Below are 24,807 nucleotides of genomic sequence, written 5' to 3'. Positions count from 1 at the left end.
AGTAGAAGGTGGAAACAGTTTAAAAAATAATGTAACAAATTTTAGGGTCATGTATGACAGGGTGTCCATATTTTATAAAAGTATTTTTATATTTTTTTCTATCTTGCAAATATATATGCAATTTTTTTATGTAAGAAAGAGAAATAATATTTATTTCCAGTTAGCCCCAAATATTTATACTAGATTATTTCTTATTTTTTATTACATGAACGAGATAAAAGTGAAAGTACAGTTTTCTTACAAATTCCCCTAACAAAACGAATGTGTTTTCGAAATATCGAGTTCTCTCAATTTTTCCATGATTGGAGTAAAAATATGGTTAGCGTTTTTGACAACATTTTTCATGTTTGATATTAAAATTTTATTATTTAGAAATAGTAATGTTTATTTTAAATACATACACCGGAAAGATAATTTTATCTTGTTTCTAAAACGGTATTTGTTTTTACTAAATATTGAGAAATGAGATGTATATAGCGCATTTGATATACACAGAAAACATTGCAAAGTATGTGTGTGGGTATAAGGGAATAAAAAATAACATCCTCTATGATAAATATAAAGTAATTTATTTTAAACAAGTGGTAACAAGGGCAAATAACAATGATAAACTTAATACTAAAATATCATAATTTTTAAATAAAATTAACTTGATAAATCATTTGATTGAGAATTGTTATATAACACACAATGGCTTGATTCTGGCTTGAAAGTTTTGTGTTGAAATATTGCTTTTACAGAATTTTATGTACATGATTGAGTATAGTAGGCACGGATTATATATGTGAAACAATGTGGTCATCAGGTTTATCTCTGGTTGCCTTGTATGCCTCTCTCTCTTGGTCTGGATATTTGGTGGGTAGGTTTGGAGAGTGCAAGTTAACTTTAGCATCATACCTAAAGAAAAGGATTTATAAAATAATGGTAACATTAGGTATGTATTATGGAAATCAATGAACGTTTTTTTGAGATAAAATAACAGCCATTAATTTGGATAATATTATGCCACGTATAAACAGACAAAATTTCCATGAGCCGAGCCGAGAAATATGGGAAAGGAACGAAGCTTTGTTGCTTTCCTGTAATTCGTGGCTAGCCTTGCGGAAATTTTGTCATGTTTATATGCACCCTTACATCTTGTACATAATAATATTGTGTTAAGATATTTAGGAAATTAGTAACTTTGTGAAAAGAAATTATTATACGAAAAATTGTTTAAATAACATTATTTACACTCGGTTTGTACTAATTTTATTATTTATCATCAGCACTGACAAAAAGGTGAATTGCACCGGTTAGTGTGTATATAAAGTTTAAAGATGTACACAAACTTTCAATGTCTCATTAATTTACATTAAAAGGATTTAAAGTTTTGACAATGATTTGGAAGAACTCTTACCTGATCCCTCCAATATCTACTTCATAATCGCCAGACAAGATAAAATCATTCTTTACTGGCTGAGCTTTTCCGTCATCATCAAAGTTTTGTATAAACCCAAGGCAAACCTGAAGAATATAAAAATATAATAATTACAAAAAATGACTCTCACTTATCGGCCATTCCAAAAACCAGGCAAATGTCCAATTAATGAAAGCAGCGGATTACAGTGCATATATGATATAATAATAATTGTTTTATTATCTTCTTTTTTTCAAACAAATAGATTTTTTTTTTTTTTTTTTTTTTTATTTATTGAAACATATAAACAAGGTTACAATTTTTTTAACAATATAAACAAAAATATATCAATCACTCTCCTAATAAAGCAGCTGCTTGTGTTTAGGAGAGGACAACAAAAATATTTTTACATTTGTTTAAATTAAACAAAAAATATTAGTAATAAAACAAAAAATAACACAAAAAATAACAATAAAAGTAATAAAAATATAGGTTAGTTAATAAATGATTCAAAGAATTTAAAAGGAAAAAACATATTTCTAAACAATAAGTAAAGTTATGAGGTGGTACAAGAGTATTTTAATTTAATTTTTTTTTTATATTTTTCGTAGTTTTCTTCCGATCGTATATCAAGGGGTAATTTATTAAATAATTTTACACCCTTGAATATATAGTGATGTTGTGCTGTTGTGGTTCGTGCTAGTGGCACGGTTAGTCCTCCAACAGATATTATTCTTTTGCTAATATTCAATTGTGGTAAATTATTTTGACTAAAGAAATCTTTATGTATTTGTAGAAGTGCAATTTTGTCATAAATTTTTGTAAGTGGGGGAACCGGGAAATCTTGAAAAACATTTATAGTTGGGTAGTAATATGGCTTTTTTAAGATGATTTTTATTAGTATTTTTTGAATAGTTTCCAGTGGGAGTAGGGATGATTTATATGCACCCCCCCAAGCCACGATTCCATATTGTAGGACAGAGTGCGCCAATGCATAATAAATATCTTTTAGTATTTTTAATGATACAATATTTCTTAGTCTAAAAAATATATAGATTAGTTTTCTCATTCTGTCTACTGTGGAATTTATTTGACTTTTCCATTTAATGTTATTATCAATAATTATTCCAAGATATTTTATTTCTTTTTTACTACTAATGTTTATACAGTTTGAATTACAGGGTGCGAATTTAAGGAGGCAATTTCTTTCGTGAATTTTTATGTTTAGATTTACATTTGAGTTATTCCCTGTTAGGCTATAAGGTATAAAATGGGTTTTTTCGACATTCAGTGTCAATAAATTTTCGTCAAACCATAGTTTAACGATATTTATTGCATTATTAGCTGATACTACGACCTCATTCCATGAATTTCCTTCAATAGTTATAACTGTATCATCTGCGTAAGATATGATGTTTCCAATGATTGGGAGTTGAAAAAGTTCATTAACATATAATATAAAAAGTAAAGGTCCCAAAACAGTTCCTTGTGGAATTCCAAAATCTATATTTTCTATTTCACTTAATTCGTTGTTTACTTTAACCTGTTGAGTTCTTTGATAGAGATAACTTTTTAACCATGTTTTAGCTTTGCCAGTAATTCCTATATTATTTACTTTATTAATTAATTTTGAATGTGAGACACTATCAAAAGCTTTACTGAGGTCAATGAATATACTTAAGCATTTTTTGCCTCTATCTAATGTTTTGTAAATAATCTTAGTTAATTCTGCAATTGCGTCTTGTGTGCTAAGTTTATCTCTAAAACCGTATTGACTAGGGTTAATACTTTTTTGGTTATCTGTATAATCAGTAATTTGTTTTTTTATTACTTTTTCGTGTATTTTTGCAATGTTGGATAATAAGGATATTGGGCGGTAATTGTTTACTTCTTTTGGATCTCCGGATTTATATACTGGGATTATAATGGCTTTTTTGTAGTTAGACGGGAATATTCCGTATTTAGTACTTACATTAATTATATGCGTAATCGGTTTGGTTAGAAAATTGCAGTATTTTTTCAAGATTTCTGTAGTTATACCGTCGTATCCTGGCGCACTACCATTTTTAAGTGATTGTATTATGTTTTCAATATTTTTTTCTGAAGTCGGTTTAAAATTTGAAAGATTGCTATTTGTTATTTTATCTTCATGTATGTCATCAGGTTGATAATTTTGGTCAATTTTATATGCAAGTTTTTGACCGACGGTAGCGAAAAATTTGTTGAAAATATTTGCGCACATTTTTGGTTCACGGATAGCATTTATGTTAGTTCCATTATTGTTTATGACATTTATTGTAGACTTATTTTTATTATTTTTATTCATTATTTCATTTATAGTGTTCCATGTTTTTTTAGGGTTTTCTTTTGTGAGGATTATTTTCTCCCTGTAATATTTTTCTTTTGTGTCTTTGATAATTTTAATGAGTTTGTTCCGGAATATTTTGTATTCGTTTTTTACTTGGCTACTGGTAGGGTTTTTTTTTGTGTCTATGAAAAGTTTTTCTTTTTTCCGGATAGATATGAGTAATCCTTGCGTAATCCATGGTTTGATTTGCCTTAATTTAGAACTTGGTTGATTATTTATAAAGGTTGTACAGTCTGCGATATGAGCATTTAAAGTTTCTTCAAAGAAGTTTGCGCACATGTCTGGGTTTTGGCAATTTAGTATTGAGGACCAAGATTCGTTACTTAATTTATTGTTTAATTTTACATTGTTCAATTTGGAAATTATGTTAATATTTTTTCTAGAGTCATTTAATCCTAAGTTTTTATTGAAATCATAAATAAAAATATTTGTATGGTGATCTGTTATATCATTTTTCCATATAATAGATTTAATTTTTTCTGTGTGTTTAATATTGCTCCATATGTGGTCCAGGCATGATGGCGATTGGTTTGCAAATTCTCTTGTGAAATTATTTACACATGATATAAAGTTCATTTCATTCATAGCATTTATATAATCTAATTTATTTTTACAGTGGTTATTAGGACCAATATTAATATTTAAATCACCTATTACGATACAATTTAGATGGTTTTTGTTACATAGTATTTTTTTTAATTCTTCTATAAATAAAGGTACATCAGAACTGTGTGTTCGATATATTGCGATTATATTGAATGGCATATTATTTAAAACAAAATTTAATGACAAACAGTTTGCTTTGCATATGTGTATTTCGGTAATATTGATATCAGTAAATTTTTCTTTAGCGTATACTACAATTCCACTATTTTTATTAATCTGATAATTTGTATTGTAATTTTTGTAGTTTGGGATGATTGGTATATTTATGTTTGCATGTATGTGCGCCTCGGATAGTATTATGAAATCTGGCTGTGAACATAATGTATTTAGGGATACCAAAAGTTCATCCATGTTTTTATTTATACTTCTAATGTTTAGGTGCAAGATTGTTAGTCTATTTATTATATTTTCATAGATCTTATTGCATTCACTGGCTGCTTCACATACGTATTCTTCTATATTTAGATTTTTATCAATTTCGCTTAAGTTAAAATTTTCCATTGTATTTATTTAGGTGTGATAAAATATGTATATAAAATTCTACGAGTAAATGAATAAGTAATAATGCTCATAATTAGTATAACACTATTCTTGCTCGATTTCAGTTCATATCTAAAATTGTAGGTTTTGATTTTTTCTATAAGATTTATTTTATGTTTAGGTAATACTCGGAGACATAGTGAGTGTTTGTTTAATTGACAGAAATAATTAATTTGATTCGTTCTTCTTTTTATAATAATTACAATAAAAAAAAGCGTTTGTAAGAATATATCAATAGTACAAGTGAACATATAGTGTAGAGATTTATTGCATATAGAATATTGGCAGCATGATATATGGATTAGTAATGTATATAATAATAATTTTGACAAATTAATATATCTATAATTAGACTTTAGTATTCTGTAATTTACTAGCATTCGATAAATGCAGTTGTGGATTGTTATTGTATTTTCTATTTTCTGGTAGGAATATACAAATGTAGAACGTAGATGTAATGAATTGTAAAAATAAACATAAAAGTGTAGTAAGTAGAGATGTGTTATCATGAAGAAAATATTTAGGTTTTTTATCTTATATATAGAGAATGATTTAAATTTTTTGGTTTTAAATACATATATCCTGACTTTAAAGTATGTAGAATGATGAAAGATTTGTCGGTTTTTTAATGTATAGACTATATTATTATTATTTTTTATAGCTTGTGGATATTCAAAAGTACATGCGTATTTGTAAGACATTGAGAATAGATATGAAATATTTTTATAGACATCTTTAAAATTTATAACAATATTCCAGTTTTTGTTCCGTGAGAGCAAGTATTTTTTTGTAATATTGACAGTTCGTTTGATTATGGACATTTTTTTTTTAAGTGTTAGATATAATGATATCCTCACTGAGATCTCCCATGCTGAGGATTTCATTTACATATTATTAAAAATTGGTAGTATGGATAATATAAAGTAATTATAAACATATTACATGGTGTTTTTTTGTTCAGTTGAGTGGTTTCAGTTTCAGTCTATAATTGATGTCAGTATATTATCTATTTCTAATCTCCCTTTTATGTATCGAGCTTTTCATTAGAGATTTAAAAGATAAAATATTGTTGTGAGTATTTGAATGAGAGTGGGATTTTGCTGTAGAGTTTAGAACCATAGTATAAGAAGCTTTTTTTCCCAAATGTTGTATTTGTAGTTGCTTGTTGGATATGTTTTTGACCCTGAGATCTAGTGTTTATTGGTATTTCTTGTGTTTTACATATATTTATGAATGCAAAGGGGTATAGTTTAAGAATGGAGTTGTTTAAGTGACATGATATTTTTATTTTTTATTTTGAAAGTGATGAATTTGGTTTTTGTAGCATTAAGTTATTGGTAGTCTAGCCATTTTTTGATTCTGTTTACTGTGTCTTCTGATTTCATAAATATTTCTGCCCAGTTATTCCCTTTTATCATATCATCCGCAAAACTTATGATTTCTCCTTCAAATTCTATGTGGCAAAGGTCATTAATGTAAATTAAGAAGAGGATTGGACCCAGAATACTTCCTTGAGGCACCCCGAATTTGACACCAATAAGCTCGCTGGTTATGTTGTTAAGTTTTATCATTTGCCTTCTATTTTCCATATACATAACTTTAAAAAAATGTCAGTTCATTATCAGTAATCGCTATATATTCTAGTTTTTCAAAATATATCAGTGATTTATTGTGTCGAAGGCTTTAGAAAGGTCAAAGGAATATGCCAATGCATTTTTTTAATGTGAGTCTAGCGAATTTTTAATATATAAAGCTATGTCTACTTATGCTTAAAATTAAAACAGGTATTTTGTAAAAATAAACACCGCTATCGATCTTTTGTAAAATTAACATTTTATGTAAATTTTAAAGTTAAGTTGTCATTTTCACACTTTTAATTTATTCAAACAAAAATCGTGGGAGAACGAAATGAAAAGAACCACATGTGACAGTTGCTAGAATACACAGCACAGAGGGATAATGGAAATGTCCTAAAACAACAATAATGAACCCTGGTGACTGGTGAAATGGTCGGCTCTAGCAAAACTAGATGGTGGTTTTATAACTGAGTGTAAGAGTAAGATAACCCAACCCATCAGTGTACAAAGTTTGGCGCTCTGGCGAACAAAACTGGAAGCATGTTTATGCAGTTTACATTTGAGAGTGGAGCGGAGTGGAGTCCGTACGGAGTCCACTCCGCTTGCAATGGAAAGCATGCTTAAAAGTTTTCCCAAATAGGAATACCACAGTTCTACTCGCACCAGGCGATTGTACGTAAGTATGAATGAAGTAAGAGCTTTCTTGAAGCTATGACTTCAGCTGTAGGTGCATAAGTAACCAACCTGTTTGTGAAATGTGAACCCATATCCAGTGGTGGTAGTTTGACCGCAATACACACCGTTCCTGTATATCGGCTCCCCTCCCCAACTCCATTGATCAGTTTCAGCATTGTGATCATTTAGGAGTAATTGCACGTATTGCCTCTTTATTCCTTCATCTCTCTGCTTCAATAATGCTTCTTTTCCAATGAAGTTCTTTTTCTAAAATAAGCCACATAATATTGTGAAATCAAGCAAATAAAAAAATATTCTTAACGTAATTATAACAATAATTACAAAACTCTCACATCAAATTTGACTCTCCACGCACGGCCACACTCCAAAGGTGTAGTCATTGTGTCTAAATCTTGCCCCCAGAAGGCAAAGAATTTTTCGACTCTTAAAGATCTCATTGCGTAGTATCCGACGTGCGCTAATTCATATTTTTCTCCAATTTCCATTAATTGGGAATAAACATGAAGTGCAAACTGAAAAGTGAGAAAAGTAGACAAAATGATAATAAAGTAATCAATATATACAGTGTCCGGAAACTTTTTTTGGAATCCATGAATGCATTACATAACTCAATTATTAACAGATTGATTCTTGAGTGAAGGCAAAACTATAAAAACCGCATTACGTCATGCAAATGCAGGTATGCCGGAAGCAAAATGAAAAAGTAGAATTATCTATAAAAGTATGCGGTACACACCTCATTCGGAATATACAAAACATAACCAAGTTCACCAGTATGCGTAAGATTCAATGCTCTGATTCCGTTGGCGAGTCCCACATCAAGTTCCTTGAAGGTAAAGAAGGGGAAGTTGGTGGGGCTGAGATCCGTGTCAGTCAGCTCGGAGAGCAGGACCCGGGTGAAGGGGCCCATCAGGCAGATGGCCGTGTACATGGAGGTCACGTCCGTCATGGTCACAGACCCGTTGGTCGGCAGCCTTCTGCTGATCCACACCTTGCAGCGCGTCTGTTGGATTGTGGGGGCAATCATCATAAAACTGAAATAAATAAATTAATTGAATTAATCTAATTAATTTATTATTAAGCTGGAATTCGAGTACTGGTGGAAGTCTCAAGTGTACTGACTTCTGACACGACTCTTGTGAGTATTTGATTGACTGGATAATGCCAGTTATCCTCGAGTCTCTCTAACTTCTTTATATCAATAGTTATCTTTTAAAAAATTGTTGTTATAATCAATATACTTACTGGTTTTCAGATAACCTCGCCAGAGAGCAATCATTTTCGTATCCTCCATGTGCATTTTGCATTCCAGTGTGAATAATACTGCCAACTGGGACATCGACATTATTTGAGCACAGATATTGCAATGTATCGACAACTTCATTACCCTTGGACTGAAAATAAATTGGTGAAATTTGAAAGAATAAAGTGAGTAAATAACAATGAGTCAAATCAAGTCACTTTTGAACCACATACCCAGATATCAATCTTAGTAAAAGATGAATAGTCACAAAGACCAATTCTTTCCCGACAAGCCGCATATTCCTTGGCCGCTATGTCAAACCACGGCGGCTTCCCGAAAGAATTAGTTTCAGCAATTCTAAATGGTCTCAATCCCTTATCAGTTCTTTCACCTGTAAATTCATTAAAGTATTAGTGCATATTAACTTACGTAATTGAAATTTAACATAATTATATATTACGACAAGGTAATTAATATTATTTTATTACTGTTTTCAGGGTCAAAATATGCAGGCCTCTCGTAGCCCATAACTTGACCGAATACGGCACCAGCTTCCTTAAGCACTGGATATATTGGTGACATTCTGAGATTTCTGCCAGTTTGAAACTCGTGGAAAGGATAATTGATTCCATAATGAAGACCTGGAAAGAAAACAAAATGAGATTAAATGTGTTACAGAAATTGCTTGCATGTCAGCTTTGATGGTAAAACAATATAGTAATGTAATATTTTATTAAAATCTATGAGAACGAATTGATCTTATCCCTTACCAGGTACTTCACGAACTCTGTCTCTTAAGAATTTCCTGTTATTATGTAAACCGAGGAAGCGTGATATGTCCAACTCGTACATATCAAAAGAGGTGTAGCCATCAACGATGATATCTGCCAATGCCTGTCCCACCCCCCCAGCGGCTGATACACCCACCGTTTTCATTCCGGCCGCCACCAAATAATTCGATATCTGAAACATTAAAATAATCGTAATTTCGAAACAAACACATCACACTTAGCTGGGCAAAATAAGAAATTGTTCCTTACCAATGCAATGGGTTGATAATCGTAAGAGAACGGCAAAAAACTGAGACATGTTCAAAAATATAGCAGTAAATGTGGTGATCATGTGTTTGCAGATATGAAAGAGACCGCGTGCAGGAGAGAGACAGCATGAATGGCAGTATAAATAGTATGGACGTCGTCCGTTGTGTCTCTCTTGTCTTGGATTTCAACAGAATAACAACCTTACATTGTACACCTTGCAGAATAAACAAACGTAAAAGTACCTACGTGTCTTTATTATCTCGAAGAAAAATCTAAGTAATTCGTCGGCTACGACTCACAATTACTACAGTTAATATGAATAGCGAACCCTAGAGTAAACATGCCTAAAATGTTCAACATGTTACCAAGTAATATCAAAAATTAAAAATTCCCCAATAGATTCAGATATATGCTGAAAACATGGCTTCTAAGTAGAGATACTTCACTCATCAATATCAATCAGTAGTAAAGTTGTTATTCATTAGCACGTAGATTTATTGTTATATTAGATTATGTGTGTCAATAATAATAATCTGAAAATTTTATCATTAGTACCAATATTATGAATGTTTATAATTAGTAATAATATTATGTATACATATTTACATTGTAATTGAACATGTACATCCTGTTGACAAACTGCTTAGTTGTAGTTTAACAGGGTAATATTTAGAGAACAATACATAAAATTAAAAAAAATAGGCTCAGATTGAGAATGAGAACCTTCAGATATTTTTCATTTCGGCACTTCTTCCACATGGATATGCAAATATTCGATACTCGACGATTCAAGTATCTTCGCGACTACCGCCATACAGGCTCGTACACAGGAAGATGCCAATCTCCCGCAATCAGCCGGGCAAAGTTATTGCTACTTACGTAGTCGAGACTTTAAAACACCTGTGTCAGACATTTTGTAACAATGTGTGTGCTTTAGATCAATGTTAGGAACAAAAAAAGCCAACAAGAATGACAGCTATAGCAAATGTTTGATTGTGAGTGAGGTTATTAGAATTCCAATTTTGACGTTTCGAGAATAAATTCAACAATGATTAGAGGTGACATGTACGTGTACGGACTGTGCGTGACAAATTGAGTATACCTATGAAAGAAGGGCCTTAGGTTTGATGCAACACATGTCATCATATTCCTCACAAAATACTGGCAGCAATTTCAGAGGGAAGACGTCCAGTTGGCCACCCATGCAAAGTTGGGAAAGAACCTCTACAAGCTATGTGAGGAGAGGCTGGGCCTCCTATGGACAGAAGCGCCGACCCAAATAGAATAAGGTCGCAAAGGTGGAGTTGAAGTAATGGTGTAATTATTACCTCAGGAGCTTCCCCCAGAATCCATTTACAGTCGGGAGAAAAGGCCTCTGGTCTATTGCACAGTCGGTCCAAGGTGGCAGACTTCAGGGACGGAACACGGGTCAGGATTTGCTCCAGTAATATATGGAAGTGGTCCCAGTCTTCTGGAAGATGGCGATCATTTTTCATCACTGAAAATATAAAACATTTTAAAATTCATAGATAAATACATTGTATAATATATTTTTTTATGTGAAAGCGCATATGAGGCTTAAATGCTCCAAGCTGTCTGGATCAAGTAAGAATATGGCATCTGCAATTGGGGTATGTTGTGAGGCTGACGGTAGCGGGGAGCGGAAGGAGATGAGGAAGAGGAAGGCTGGGTAGTACCTGGCTATTCAGATCTGGTCACCAAATATTTCAAGCAACGTTTCAATTCTGAATGGTGGTCTTACACCAGGGCGATAGCGAGAGTATCTTCCACTCTGGAAGTAAATATGTATGTTTATTGGTAAAATCATTATGCCATAAATAAATAAATACATACCTCAGAACGGGGTGCACCTGAGGTGGGTAACGTAAAGCATGCAATTAAATTATGTAGCAAATTATGGTAGATAATTTTATAGTATGAAACTGTGAAAACCATATTGCCACGAAAACTGAAAAACATTATTATATATTATCTTACATTTTCTTTCATCTTCATCTTTAACAGGCTTGGCAACTGGTTCGAATCCTCCAGCGAGAATTCCTCCTTCATTTTCACGGAAGAAAATGTAACCATCTGGATCACACACCACTAGAAAACAAAACAAAGCACTATAGATTTGATTGAAAAACCATGCAAAAAAATATATATTGGATTGTGTGAGAAATGTGGAAATTCACAAAGAATGCAAGGCTGATGTAAACGTATTGAGTAAGATTGAAAGATATGATTAAATGGTTTGGGCATGGACAGCGGATGACCAAAGAAAAAAAACAGGAATGACGCGAATGAAGAAGCCGGGGATCAAATTTGTACTTTTTTCTCGGATGATAATATGTGTAACTTATATCGTTATAGTGATTTGTTTTTGGGGTATTATGCCGTGGTGTTTAGCCAAGGTTTCGGACAGCATTGCAGTGTCGATCATCAGGGTAGATGTGTTATTTAAGGTTTGTGGTAAAATGTGTGCTTATGTATGAAGATGTGATACCGTGTTGCCAGCTCCAACCCTCTAAGAGCTGACAGTAAAGTATAACTTTAAACTTATATTGTGTACGAGAAACTGCTTCATTTAACCATGATGTTTGTCATGGTGCAATTATAAATGTTTTATGATTATTACTAACACATGTGATTCATAGCCTGAATCACAACATCAAAAATATGTACGTTATAGTGATATAAATACTTGAGTCGGGCCATGTCAAGAGTCAGAATAACAGAAAAGTATATATTAGACAAATTATGGCGTATGAATGTGAATGAGGCAAGGGGTGTGTGCCAAGGCCGAGATGTTTGGCGGTCCTGCCCGAATCCTGCGGGAAAATGGCTCGATGGTTAGTTAGTTATCCTATATGCTATGCTGACATGATATATATTATATTAGATCCGAATTTTTTGAATGTGGGAATTCTTTCCTTGTTCTAAATAAATGATTTTTTTTTATGTTTTCTAAAATGCTCTAAGGAACTATCTTCATTGATACTTCGGCACCGGTGCATAGTCGGGGAAAGGCAAAAAGTTTGACATTTCTATGACTTTTATGACTATTTTTTTTGTTAAACAACTTGGCTCTAGAATGATTGTGTTTCCTCCCTTCCAAAACATTGGTTTCTTCAAGACTATTTCCATTCCCCAAAAAGGTCTCCACACAGCATCCCTAAAGATGAGATTTCCCCCAGGGCCTCCTTTGTGAAATTAATATAAAAGAGTTAAGAGTGGAGAAAAAAGGCTTTTGGACTTTGTTTACCATATTTTGCTCATTGTGTTACACAATTATCACATATCATAGCTTAAGGCGATACACTAGTCAAAAACTAATTCGAAATCGGGAGCAACCTGGCGTTTTATGAGGGATTATAAAATACTTGAAAAGAATTGAAGAGACCTAATAACCAATAAAAAATAATGCTCCTGTCAAACTTGTTAAAGCACAGTTATGCCCATAACTGCACACTGGTAAAATTTGTCTAAAATACAAAAAATATAATAAAATAAAGTAATTAGTTAGGATTATCAAAATAAACTATAAAACTCAGCTTAATTCATAGAATGCATAACTTACATTTATCAAATTTTACAGTGGGCACAAAAAAACTGTTTTTTAAAACATATTTAAAATTTAACATTTAATTTAAAAATAAATTTATGAGACACCTCACAAGAGTGCCTCTATCTATACACTGTAAAGACGGGAGAACTGTATCGCCACCTGTTGGGCAGCTTTGTGGGGCGGGTAAAGGAAGGGGTTTGGGGAAGGGATTTATTAATGCGGGTTTTGAAGAGGTCCAGAATATATGAAGAATATATAATTTTATTATTATATGTATAACAGATTACGGTATCTCGTTCCACATACGAGCCGACTTACACAAAAACGAGTCGAAGAAACGACCCATTCTCATGAACGGAGATCAACTATGAACGGGTATTCCACTGCTGCTAGTTTCTTAGAGCAGGCTCCATTGAAATACCTATAAAACAGACTTAGCATGCCTACATTGTGCTGATACGGAAATCAATCTGTTTTCATCGGATTGATTCTCCAAAAACCTTACAGTACAAATTTAAAGGAACCGAAAGCCTTGCAATGCTGTGAAGTAAAATTTTAAGTACAAGGATAATTTTGGTAGGTATAAGTATAGGTGATACATCATTATAGTTGATTAAGGAAAAGTGAAATACTAGATTTAATAGGAATAAATTCTTGGCCTAATAAAATATTTTTAAAAAGACACCATTTCGATTCAAACATCTTTCCTGCATCACGCTCTTCAACAGCGCTGTTCTGCATTACATATACAGAAGTATCTTCCCAGTGCGTATTATTAGATTAAGGCGATGCACTACGTTGTGTAATATTTTAAATTGAGCCGCTATCAATAACAACCCTTACGTAGATGGTGATAAGGTTTAAATTCCCGCTTAACACCATCCGCCTGTTTTGATTTATGCAAGAAAAAAACATGGCCAAAATGTGCCTTTTACTTTATTTTGTGGATGTTCAGGCACAAATATTTAATTTTTTTTGATCATTTTATAAATAACTTAATTTGCCACATTATACAATAAAATCATAAACGAAAATGGGTTCGTAAGTAGGAGATCTTGAACTTTAAAGCAGTTTTCATAGGCCTTATAAATTATTTTTTTCTGGGCTTATAAAAAGACTTATCTAAAAAATATTCGATTATTTCAAAGGCCAAGATGTATTCTACTCGCAGTATTTAATTAAAGCATCTGAAAAATTTCTAGGTGACCAAATTTTCAAAACAAAAACACATGATTTTGCATTACTACGAATGGAATCGCCTTAAGAGCGTTGTTTTCGCGGACGAAATTTCGACTCCCGCAAAAATAATTATTGTCCTGTGTCCCTCTCTAACGGAGCGTGCAGCGGGGAACGGAGAGGGAGTACCTGGCTTTTAGTACGGCTGACGTTGCAAGCGATCAAAAAAAGTTAGATAATATGAGATTAAATAAAAAAGAAATTAAATTCAATGCTTGAATATTTGCACGAAGTCGGTGAAATGTCCCTTTCGTTTAGTTCATTCCTTTAGCAGACACAGCATACAAGGGCTTCCGACCTATTCTTTAATAGTATTGGTATATGCGCATGTACACGTTAGGCACTGACAATATCACGCATTGAAGCAGTAAAAGAGAAATGCTTTTTTTCTTTTGTGCGTGAATATATTTGCATCAAAACGGGGAATCACCCTTTTGTTTAGTTCATTTAAATTAGCAGATACGTGTATTATTGTAGGAGATACGGAAATTGTACACGTGCATTGTACATGTGGCAGCTGGCCACAGACGAAATTATAATAATAGTAATAATAGGTGTATAAGTTTATAAATTAGATAAGTACATAGAATTAACAGCAGTAAATAATATATGAACAGTAAGTAATATAATTGTAGAGAATAGAAATATACACTTACTTAAAATTTGTGTGAGTGCACCGGTAAAGGCCTTACCGTTACTGTTGACATAATCTTTTATTTTTTTAATTTTTACATTACCTTTGAAATTTTTTTGTGAATCACATTTTTTTTTATTTTATCTGGAAGAATGTTATAAAGTCGTGTCGCTGTGTATATAATTCCGAACACGCACTGACTTTATCACTGGGATTTTGGTCGAGATTATTTTTAAGTGTTGTGTAAGAAGAATATTATGTGAACAACAAAATTAAGTAATACAACTATAAATAAAAATAACCATAAAAATAGCAGCACACTAATAAAACAATAACAGCAAGAATAATAGCATCAAGCATATTTTATTAAAAATGTTCAATGAATCGGTATAATTATTTCCGTCCATTCTAGGCAGTGAGGAATACATTTATGGTAGTTAGTCCCAGATTTTTTATACTGAAAAAAATCCTATTTTATAATCTACACAATACATGTGCACAAGGTGAAAAATAAAAAAAAGTCGGACAGGTAGTAGTTGCATAGTAAGAACAGACTCCAATATAAATAAGCAAATAAATAATTACATAAATATCAGAAAATTATCACACAATCAAAGAGGACCATCGTATGTGTTTAAAAGAAATTGCATTTTCGAAGACACAAACTGTTCAAGCAAAATAATACAAGTTTCTTTAAAATATCTTAAAAACATCACGGAATTAAAGTGGATATTAATCACAGGTAGATAATAATACAATATTATAATTAGGACGTATTTCACTACCAATCTCTCAATAAGTTGTCAACAAGCTGTATAGTAGTGAAGTACCCTAATACCCCGTCAGATAGACTAATTATTACAAAATGTATACTGTGTAGAATCTAACAAAACTAACACTAATATCTAAACAAAACTATGACTTTAGCTGTTTCTCGGAATATGAACATCTTTCGCGAAGTGGCATCTTCCGATGATATCTTGGATCGACCAATTCTGGCAAAATACATTCCATATAAAATGTCTCCAGTGGCTTATCCATTTTATTACGGACACCACAGAAAAGGACCTTTCTGGTGCGGAAGCCAATAATGCATGCTGCACCAGAATGCGAATTATAGTTGGTTTTGTACGATCGCTTTGCCCATGAACCATCTGCAACCACGGTGATTTGTGGCACACCGTCATCATCGACTTCATTGTTCTCCACAGCTAATTGGTTTTCTTCCTTTCCTGCTTCAATCATTTTTTCGAGTGCCAAATTTTCCAAGTGTCCCCCCAACTGAATCAGATGTTTATAGAATAAGGAGGACGACATACAAGGCATATTTATAGTGCTGCATATTTCCCGTAATTGGGAATAACCGTTGCCAGTACATACGATACCTTCAACCATCGCATTATTGATAGGCATACCGCCAACTTGCTTAGGCATGTCAGATTTTATAATTTCTATTTTTCCACAAAGCTTACATAAAAAATGAAATTCGCTGTATAATCCATTCCTGATTTCCCTTTGAAAACAAAAATTGCAATCAAATGGAGAATGATCAATTTTGGACAAAGAGTCAAATAAAAATTCTATGTTGACAATTCTTCTGCCAACTAAATTCGATGTAACGATGTGGTTCGGATTATCTTCTTCCTCAACCTCTAACTCAAAAGAGTCACTGGAATCGGATGAACAGTTGAATTCGATGTCGGGTGATACGTCTGACATTTTCTGCGACGATATTTCGGGTTCAATCACATCGGTACTAAAAGAAAAAAAAATCAGGCATCAAACCGTGAAAACAAAAGACCGCATATTATACTGTCAAGGTATGATCAATATGTGTAGTGATTATACTTACAAATTCGACAAAATAGTACAAGAAATTATAGGCAAAAATGGAGGACGGTTTTTATTCTTAAATTTAATCACTTTTAATTAAAGATCGTCGGTGTAATATTGAATTGTACCAATGTGTAAAAACACTGTCATCAAAACTAAAAGCTGAACGGCAATAAAATGAAACTCTCACTACTAACCAAAAGATGGTATCTTGATGTTATTGTGTACATTCTCGAGAGTTTGTTCTTGTGAAAATAAAATTATTTGCTTACCGTTTGCTCAAAATCCCACAATTCACATCGATGTTAGCATCGAAAAAATCCTTGTTGGCAAATTTAGCCTGACAATCTTCAACATCATTTACGGAACTGAAAACAACAAAAAAACATTATATTTTTACCGTAAAAAATAAATACTTATAATAAATATTGATTTAAATATTGCATTTAATTTTCACCTGTTCCGAGTTCTTTCTGTCTTTTTGACATTGCACTTCCTCTTTTTCCGGTGCATACTGGGTGGCTTACCATGTATCCACTTTCGACCTAAAACACAAATAACATTTTATAAAAATCAATAACGTAAGTACCCTAATTCATAACCTAATTATCATTGTTAAAAATGCTCAAATAATGATTACTTACCCATGTTGAATGAAATAAATTATTTGGGGATGCTTCGGTTAAGAACTGTGGAGTTTAAAAATAATATTATTCGTAAACAAAGTACTTAACAAATTCGTCAATTATATGTCCGCGCAGGCTGACTGCGAGCGAATGTCCGACTAACACATATACATACACTAGCAATAATAATAAAAAATGAAGGACGATTGACGTATGCATGTATTTGTTAGGCGGGCGATCTCACTCGAGCCCCTGCCCCCCGGCTTCCCTACCTACCCTAGCCAGGCCGACTCAAGAAAGTGCGAATGAGACAATAACAAAAAAGCTAGTTAAATATACGTTGAATTTGTGGCCACCAAATTCGGCTTTCGAAGCAAATAAAACTTTTTTCAGTGAGGGTTCAAATTTTATTGTATAGTTCATTATATGCCTGAGACGGGATATGTGAGATTTTTTCAAAAAATACCTTTCATTTGGTCACAAAAAATTGCCAAAGATGCCTCGTAAAATCATGTAAAATCGTCATCTTCTGGGGCCTATATTCTATAATTTAAGGCAAAAATCGAAAATCTGATCCATATGCGTACTTTATATATACCATGTCTTTTAACTAAAAAAAAAAAAACAGTTTACTCTAGTATTTTAGCCGTAAATCCAAATTTAAATTTTGTATGAAACAGGCACCGCAGCCGTTCCTCTTAACACAGTAACAAGTAACATTGCTAGAAAGTCTCAAGCCCCTAAACACTCTATACGGCGCTATACAAATTATCCAACTATTATTATTATTAAATTAATGTGGTAGTTCAAACAGTAACACTAAATGAGTTGTTGTTTAAATTAAATTTATATACATAACAATATGCAATAATACACTGTTATAGTAAGAGAGATTACCTGGCATATTAGGATGGATTCCTTCAATAGGTTTCGTATGAAGATAATAGTGTTCTGTAGCATGGAGAGGAACTTTAACAGCTGGCTGCGAGAGTTTGCCAATTTCTCTCGCCCAAAATCCACCGCAGTTGACAAAGTAATCACATTCAAAGTCACCGTGGTTCGAGGTCTCAACCAAACACACTTTCCCTTTGTTACTTTTAACTCCACTAATAGCACAGTTTTCCAAGACGTTCAGACCTAAAAATAAACAGGAATGATTAGTACATATAAACATATAACACAATTTGAGAATTCATTTACCAAAATCTAATCTTATTTTACGAATTATTAATTAGAAATTTGGATCAGTAAGTCTGAAATATGCATCGATCTACAGATCGGGATGTCACAAATAAAAGCATAGGTCGCAAAACAGTTAATAATATCTAGGAGAGCGGATTTATTGGTGAAATTTTTTAAATCTGGATGTGCAAAGAGTGTTGGTTCGATGACGATGGTGTCAAATATACCTAAAATTATAATATTTTTTTTCTAGTAAAATATTTTAAATAGCTTATATCAGGTATACCTAGTAATCTACTGCACTCTTTATGAGTATATTGTATAAACTATGTAAAATCCAGTTAACGGGCGTAATTTTTTTGTTTACTTTTAAATAACTGTAACTGAAAATAGAAAAATTAATGGATATTTATGAATCTAAAGCGTTATTTACATACACATTATTATATTAATTGTTATTTTAATGAGTAAAAATAATGTTTGGTGGATTTGAAGTTATTTTTTTGCTAAAATCTGCCAGAGTGCTAGCACAAAAACACAGTCTTCATAAATTACGTGGGGTGCAAAAAAAGATTATTTGGGTATTTTGGTTAGCTGTAAGAGTATACATTGTTTGAAATATCTATTATAAACATTTTACACATCTGTTCATGAAAATCAGCCAAAACATAATAATTTTTTTTCTACATTTTTCCAATGAAGAACGAAAGCAAGATGATTTTTTTTTTTTTGGAAGTACTTATTGTAATATTTAATTATTGAAGACAATATTAGCGATTCTTAAATGAAAATATGAAACAGAAAAAGATACGGTCACGTCTAGGACTTGAACCCAGGATCCTCGCCTTACCGGGGCGCCGCTCTACCAACTGAGCTAATAGGACCCTATCCTTCGGTCAACTTTAACTGTATCATACTTTGAATGCAAATCAAATTATAGGAGATAATTATTGTTAATTGAGAATTAGCCCCTAAGGTAAAAGTTTGTTTTCAAAATTTTTTAGTACGACTTACGTGCTATGATTTTTAATAAAAGGTAAATCGAAAACTTACCACTAGCATAAATATTATGCACATGAGGAATTTGTAGGGATTGTTCGGTAGGATTGTGGTGTCAAGGATGAAGAAAATTCTGAAAGGGGATAACGTCGGAATAGCAAAAAGAACTACTGGGTACAACCACTGAAGAGAAAAACCAGTAGAAGTGTGTTGTGGACGTGTCTGTGTGCACAAAGCAAACTCATTTTTTTCTTACTTTTTGTGATAAAGATCAAACCTTATGAAATAGCGAATTTATTGTTGAACAGATAACCAATTTCATTGGTCTGTTTGGGATATAAGAGTGGAAAAGTCTTATGTAAGTTTCAAACAGAGATGAATTGATTATTACAATATATTATATTTATTTTAATTTTATGTAATATAAAGAATATGAGTTACATTATGATAATTTATTTTTAGGTATTATGTCGTGTTGCACTACCTCCTTCTTTAGCTTTAACATTACAGTGTCTATCACCAGGCCTGATGATGGACACCGTAATGCTAGGATGCATGATTTTTGAGAGATGTGAAACTCGACCATCTGAGATGGGCTTGGCATTGAACCCTTGATAATTTTCAAAGGTGGCTTGGACATGTTGTAGGAAAACCAGAAGAGAGAAGAAGAAGTTAGCCCCCCAGATAAAACTGAAGAAAGTTTCTCCAGAGGATGTAACGAACAGAGGCCGCTCAAGTACCCTGGAAAATTGATGCTGGAGACGTCTGGTCCATGCGATAAGTCCCAGACCCGACTAGGACAAGGAGAAGAAAATGATGATGTTAACTCGTCCCATGTAATGAAATTTAGAGAATCACTCACCCATCCTAATGGCTTCCCCCATCAAGGTGTTGCATATAAGTGTGGGATCAGCCACTCCGTCACCCGGGATCCAGAGACCCCCCAGGATATCCGCCACATTCAGCAAAGGACACAACTCTAGGCATTTCTCCGGGGTCATCAGCTCGCATTTTACCTTCCAAGACCTGCAATACGACTCAAACATTAATCTTCATTATGATGTTTATTCATGGGCATCAATAACCACTTCAGTGAAACTCGTTTAACCACTCAGAACATTAGAACGTCAAAAGACGTAAATATGATAATAGCGGTCAAGACATTAGAACGTCTTTTCACGTAAACGCGCGAGATTTTACAAAAATCGATTTATTTCCATCACTAGTATACGGATTGCCATGATTTAAAAAACAGAGTATCGATAATGAATAACGCTACGCGTCTGTATTCAAGAATATCTATGGAACGTAGAGTTGCATTATCTAAGCCGATTGAATCTGTCATCTTGTTCGTTCATAATTTATTGCGTTTCTAAATAATTTATTAAAAATATTTTAGTTTGAACGGTTAATATTTTGAGGTGACTAATAGTTTCTAATTATATTTCTTCAATATATAAAGTGTTATTTCTTTATGATACTCAGAAAAAAGTACATTTTTCAAAGCTTTGAAATAATTGTAAGCGATTTTTACATTTTTTTGACGTTTTCATAAAATGTATATTTAGAAACGCAAATATTTACGTATTACAACACAATGCGATAGTTGATTTCATAATCTTTCCAAAACATTTTTTAGAATGAGGCTACGTTTCCCAAAACGTGATTTATGAAGCTTTTAGCAAAACTCGTAAATAACACAAAAATTATCACATTTTGACAGTTCTCAAAGGAACACATAGTAGATAAAAGTCTTTGTCTGAGAGGTTAAGAGGATCCCATTAAAAAAACTTCTCATACTTAAGAAGTTTCGTTTTTTCGGTCCCTCGAAGACTGAATTTGAAAAATTACCAATTTATCCCAAACATAAGGTTGTTCCACATAAGAATTTATTATCCGGTCCCCCGGAAAACCTTATAACAGAGTTTCAATGTATGTACCTACATATAATATGATCGCAAAAATACATATACATTTTGATTCACAAATATAAAGAGGGAGGGGTTACAACAGAGCTGTTAGTGGCAGAAAAGCTCAAAATAATCAATGGCTAATGTAAAACTGCCTTTTCTCTAAATAATATAAAATCAAGTCGTTATCCACGTTTGTCTGTTTGAGCGCTTAGTTCTTCTAAACTACGCAAGGTATTTTGATAGGGTTTTCGCAAATTTCATTTAGAGAATTTATTCCAGAAGGTTTACATATATAATACATGCATATTATAGTTATAGAAAGTACAGAAAATTCGATTTATAATCAAGTCGTAAAAATATATTTTGTATATCTTAAAAAGGCCAGAGATGTGCAAAATGGGTACCCAAAACCATTTGAAATGTAAAATGGAAATGGGTCAGAACTTTTCCATTTGAAAATGCAAAATGCAAAATGGTTTCTCAGGTCAAACAATTAAAATAATTATAGAATTTTTAAACAATTTTGTCATTTAAAATCCTTAAACACCACGACTACAGATTATGAAACCACAAAAAATTTGCGCGGGACTAATGCTGCCAACGTAAAAACATAGAAACTGCTATCTACTATTTAATATTACAGCGTCATGGCCATGTTCAGTATTTTTTGTAATGGTATCACTCAATTGCCAGGGCTCCTACCAGGGACCAACTTGACAAATGTAAATTATCTCTCATAGCGAGGTTGAGGACCAACTGATATTTGGGGCTTATGAAAAAAAGATGAGTGGAGATAATAGGAAGAATGTTGTAAAAAAGCATTTAAAATGGAAAATGCATTGAAAAAAGCATTTAAAATGCAAAATGCAAAATGGTTTTTAGAAAAGCATTTAAAATGCAAAATGGAAAATACCCATTTTGCATTTCCATTTGAAATGGATTTATTTGAAATAAAGCACATCTCTGAAAAAGGCCTACAAAAAAAATCCACAATGGTATATGTCTATCCCCTAAGGATAACCTCCAGCAACGCTGGGTACACATCAGCTAGTTTAAACATAAAAAATGTTGATGTTTATGAACAAAAACATCAAAATATGTTTAACAACAAACAATTTATAGATTCTAGATAAAGAATCAAGTGAAATAACAAAAATATAATTTTCGCATAAAACATAAAAGTCGCACATAGTACATAATATATTATTTATTTGCAAAATATTATCATAGACGCAGATTATCATAGAACTTACACAGATTGAGCCTTCATTCTTCTGTAGACAGTCATTCTGTCTCTGGTACGCGCCAGGTGCAAGGATCCGCAATCCTTCCATCCAGTGGGGAGGCCCTGAGCTTCCAAGTCCTTCCAGAGTTTCAGCGATGTTTGGGCTAGTTTAAATTGAGACCAGCTGGGCTTAAAGACTTCAACCAACCCAGAAGAGTTCAGTGATGGCCCCGATCCAATTCTAACCAAGAGACAAATAATAATCATGGGTGTTTATATATTTTTTTACTCCCCGACATTTAAAGATAAACTCTACCAGACATATTACTTCATTATGTTGACAGAATTATTCACATTTGAATGGTTAAAGCCAAAAGGAGTGGCGGCTAGCGCTAAGGAGCATCGGAGCAATGTACTCCCTAAATTTCGGTCAGTCTAAAAGTAATAATTATCAACCAATAATATTAATATAAATATTTTATATAGATATTTGGTATAATAATACCAAAAACCAAAGCAAATAAGAGTTATAAATTTAATACCATATACATATAAAGTTTAATCCAATATTAATATTAAAAGCTTGGGTCAGAAAGAATTCGTGAAATAAGAGAAACATCAATAAATAATAACGACTAGGAACACAAGACAAAATGTAATATTCTTCTGTAATACAAACACAACCAACTATCAGACACACTCACTAACCAATAGGATGCGTGATCTAGGCAATAAGTTTGGGGATGCTATTGATATATTAAATGACACCATTAAGCGTAATCTATTGGCGTTGGTAATGTAGTTATAGTGATTTGTCTTATATTTAGTATTATTCTAGTTACTGTTATGTTTTGCTATTACTGTTTTATTATTTTTCGATATTCTCGTAATCACAGTTTTATATTCGTGTATTCATAGATCTATTTTGTACCTACTAAAATGGGTTACATCTAGATACATAATATGTTATTATTTCCTATATAAATCAGATATTCTCCTATGTACACTGCATCATGTATCACTTTTATGTAAAAGCCTTTTTAGGCGTATAAATAAATAAATACATGGATAAGTGACAAGACTTACACGTCTCTCTCTATTACAAGTGTCTTATCCCCCCATCCTCTTTTGGCAAGGTGATATGCGACTGCAGCTCCCATAAGACCACCACCGCAAATAACGACGCGCTTCTTACCGACGACCGAATTACTAGCGCTCCGTTTACACAAGTACCTCGAGTCGTCATTCTGATTTATTTTGTTGACGTTGTGGAGAAGTCGCGCGTGAAAAAGCAGCTCCTGATTTAGATATCTACGACACGACAGCATTTTGACAGTTGCAGAAAGAAACCCTCGTTCAATTGACTTTAATTGTGTCACATGACAACTGCTTTTGGCACACCAACTGCTTCTGGTTAATTATTTGTGAAGGCTAATAGCTCGATACTTCCTATAAGAATACGACCTATAATACAATAACACAATACCACACTGTGACAGCAGCTGTCAGAATAAAGCATAGATTTATTTTTGTTACCATAGAGTTACTTGGTTATAAAATTTTGAGGTAAGTACCCACTCCGGTTCGGATCAAGAAAATAAACCACGAACCTAAAAAAAACATTAGGCTAATAATAAACAAATAATACATGATATAAGGTATTTTCACTGTTTATTTTCTACTCTCGAAAAAATACAGTCAGTTGATTTCCTCAGCGCGTCCAGATTAATAATTAAAAACTGAACTGAACTGGGCAGTGCAGTTATGTAGCAAAAAACGAACATAATGGTTATAGAATTTTACCGTATTAGATTAGAGGCCAATTTACTAAAAACACACAGAAGAAAATTGAAAATAAAACTACAAATTTGGAATGGTAGTGCAAAAATCATCTTTATTTTATATATACTAACTCCAGATAGAAGGTGTCGAGCAAAATAATTTCCCTAAGGGCTTATTTCATTTTTGGGATGCTGTGCGGAGGGTCTTTTTAAGAGAAGGAAGTTTTGGGAAGGAAAATATATGAGGGGTAGGTAGGAAATATCAGTGTGTCCTGAAA

The 24,807-nt window shown here is 32.7% G+C and overlaps 2 protein-coding genes across 3 annotated transcripts; both read right to left on the bottom strand.

The window, feature by feature from the left end:
• Positions 1-582: 582 nt before the first annotated feature.
• On the bottom strand, positions 583-24,253 carry LOC149412477 (pyruvate dehydrogenase phosphatase regulatory subunit, mitochondrial). Its single transcript, XM_089645787.1, has 15 exons — positions 23,835-24,253; positions 22,777-22,989; positions 20,473-20,636; positions 18,327-18,566; positions 11,528-11,638; positions 10,858-11,027; positions 9,260-9,452; positions 8,978-9,130; positions 8,723-8,880; positions 8,492-8,640; positions 7,983-8,280; positions 7,579-7,758; positions 7,295-7,492; positions 1,400-1,506; positions 583-897 (listed from the first exon to the last, which is right to left on the bottom strand). The coding sequence occupies exons 1-15, from the start codon at positions 24,074-24,076 to the stop codon at positions 777-779; spliced, it is 2,697 nt and encodes an 898-aa protein (XP_089501913.1). The 5' UTR covers positions 24,077-24,253; the 3' UTR covers positions 583-776.
• On the bottom strand, positions 14,248-18,235 carry LOC149412478 (uncharacterized). Of its 2 annotated transcripts, XM_089645788.1 has the most exons (4): positions 17,448-18,235; positions 17,261-17,348; positions 17,076-17,171; positions 14,248-16,726 (listed from the first exon to the last, which is right to left on the bottom strand). In XM_089645788.1, the coding sequence occupies exons 1-4, from the start codon at positions 17,449-17,451 to the stop codon at positions 15,886-15,888; spliced, it is 1,029 nt and encodes a 342-aa protein (XP_089501914.1). In that variant the 5' UTR covers positions 17,452-18,235; the 3' UTR covers positions 14,248-15,885. The 2 variants fall into 2 exon arrangements, with proteins under 2 accessions (XP_089501914.1, XP_089501915.1); XM_089645789.1 differs by lacking the exon at positions 14,248-16,726 and having other exon boundaries at positions 16,733-17,171.
• Positions 24,254-24,807: the final 554 nt, after the last annotated feature.

The sequence above is a fragment of the Hesperophylax consimilis genome, chromosome 23 (assembly GCF_061612785.1).
Source record: "Hesperophylax consimilis isolate HC1 chromosome 23, BYU_Hcon_1.0, whole genome shotgun sequence".
Lineage (NCBI taxonomy): Eukaryota > Metazoa > Arthropoda > Insecta > Trichoptera > Limnephilidae > Hesperophylax > Hesperophylax consimilis.
This window is presented reverse-complemented; position numbering and strand designations above follow the sequence as displayed.

Coding starts and splice junctions, on each gene's coding strand:
- LOC149412477 (XM_089645787.1), bottom strand. CDS start 24,076: ATGCTGTCGTGTCGTAGATATCTAAATCAGGAGCTGCTTTTTCACGCG. Junction 11,028..11,527: donor AGATGAAGATGAAAGAAAAT/GTAAGATAATAT, acceptor TTATATTTTCAG/TGATGAAAAATGATCGCCAT. Junction 9,131..9,259: donor CAGAGTTCGTGAAGTACCTG/GTAAGGGATAAG, acceptor TTTTCTTTCCAG/GTCTTCATTATGGAATCAAT.
- LOC149412478 (XM_089645788.1), bottom strand. Junction 17,172..17,260: donor ACAGAAAGAACTCGGAACAG/GTGAAAATTAAA, acceptor TGTTGTTTTCAG/TTCCGTAAATGATGTTGAAG. Junction 16,727..17,075: donor TGTGGGATTTTGAGCAAACG/GTAAGCAAATAA, acceptor TTTTTCTTTTAG/TACCGATGTGATTGAACCCG.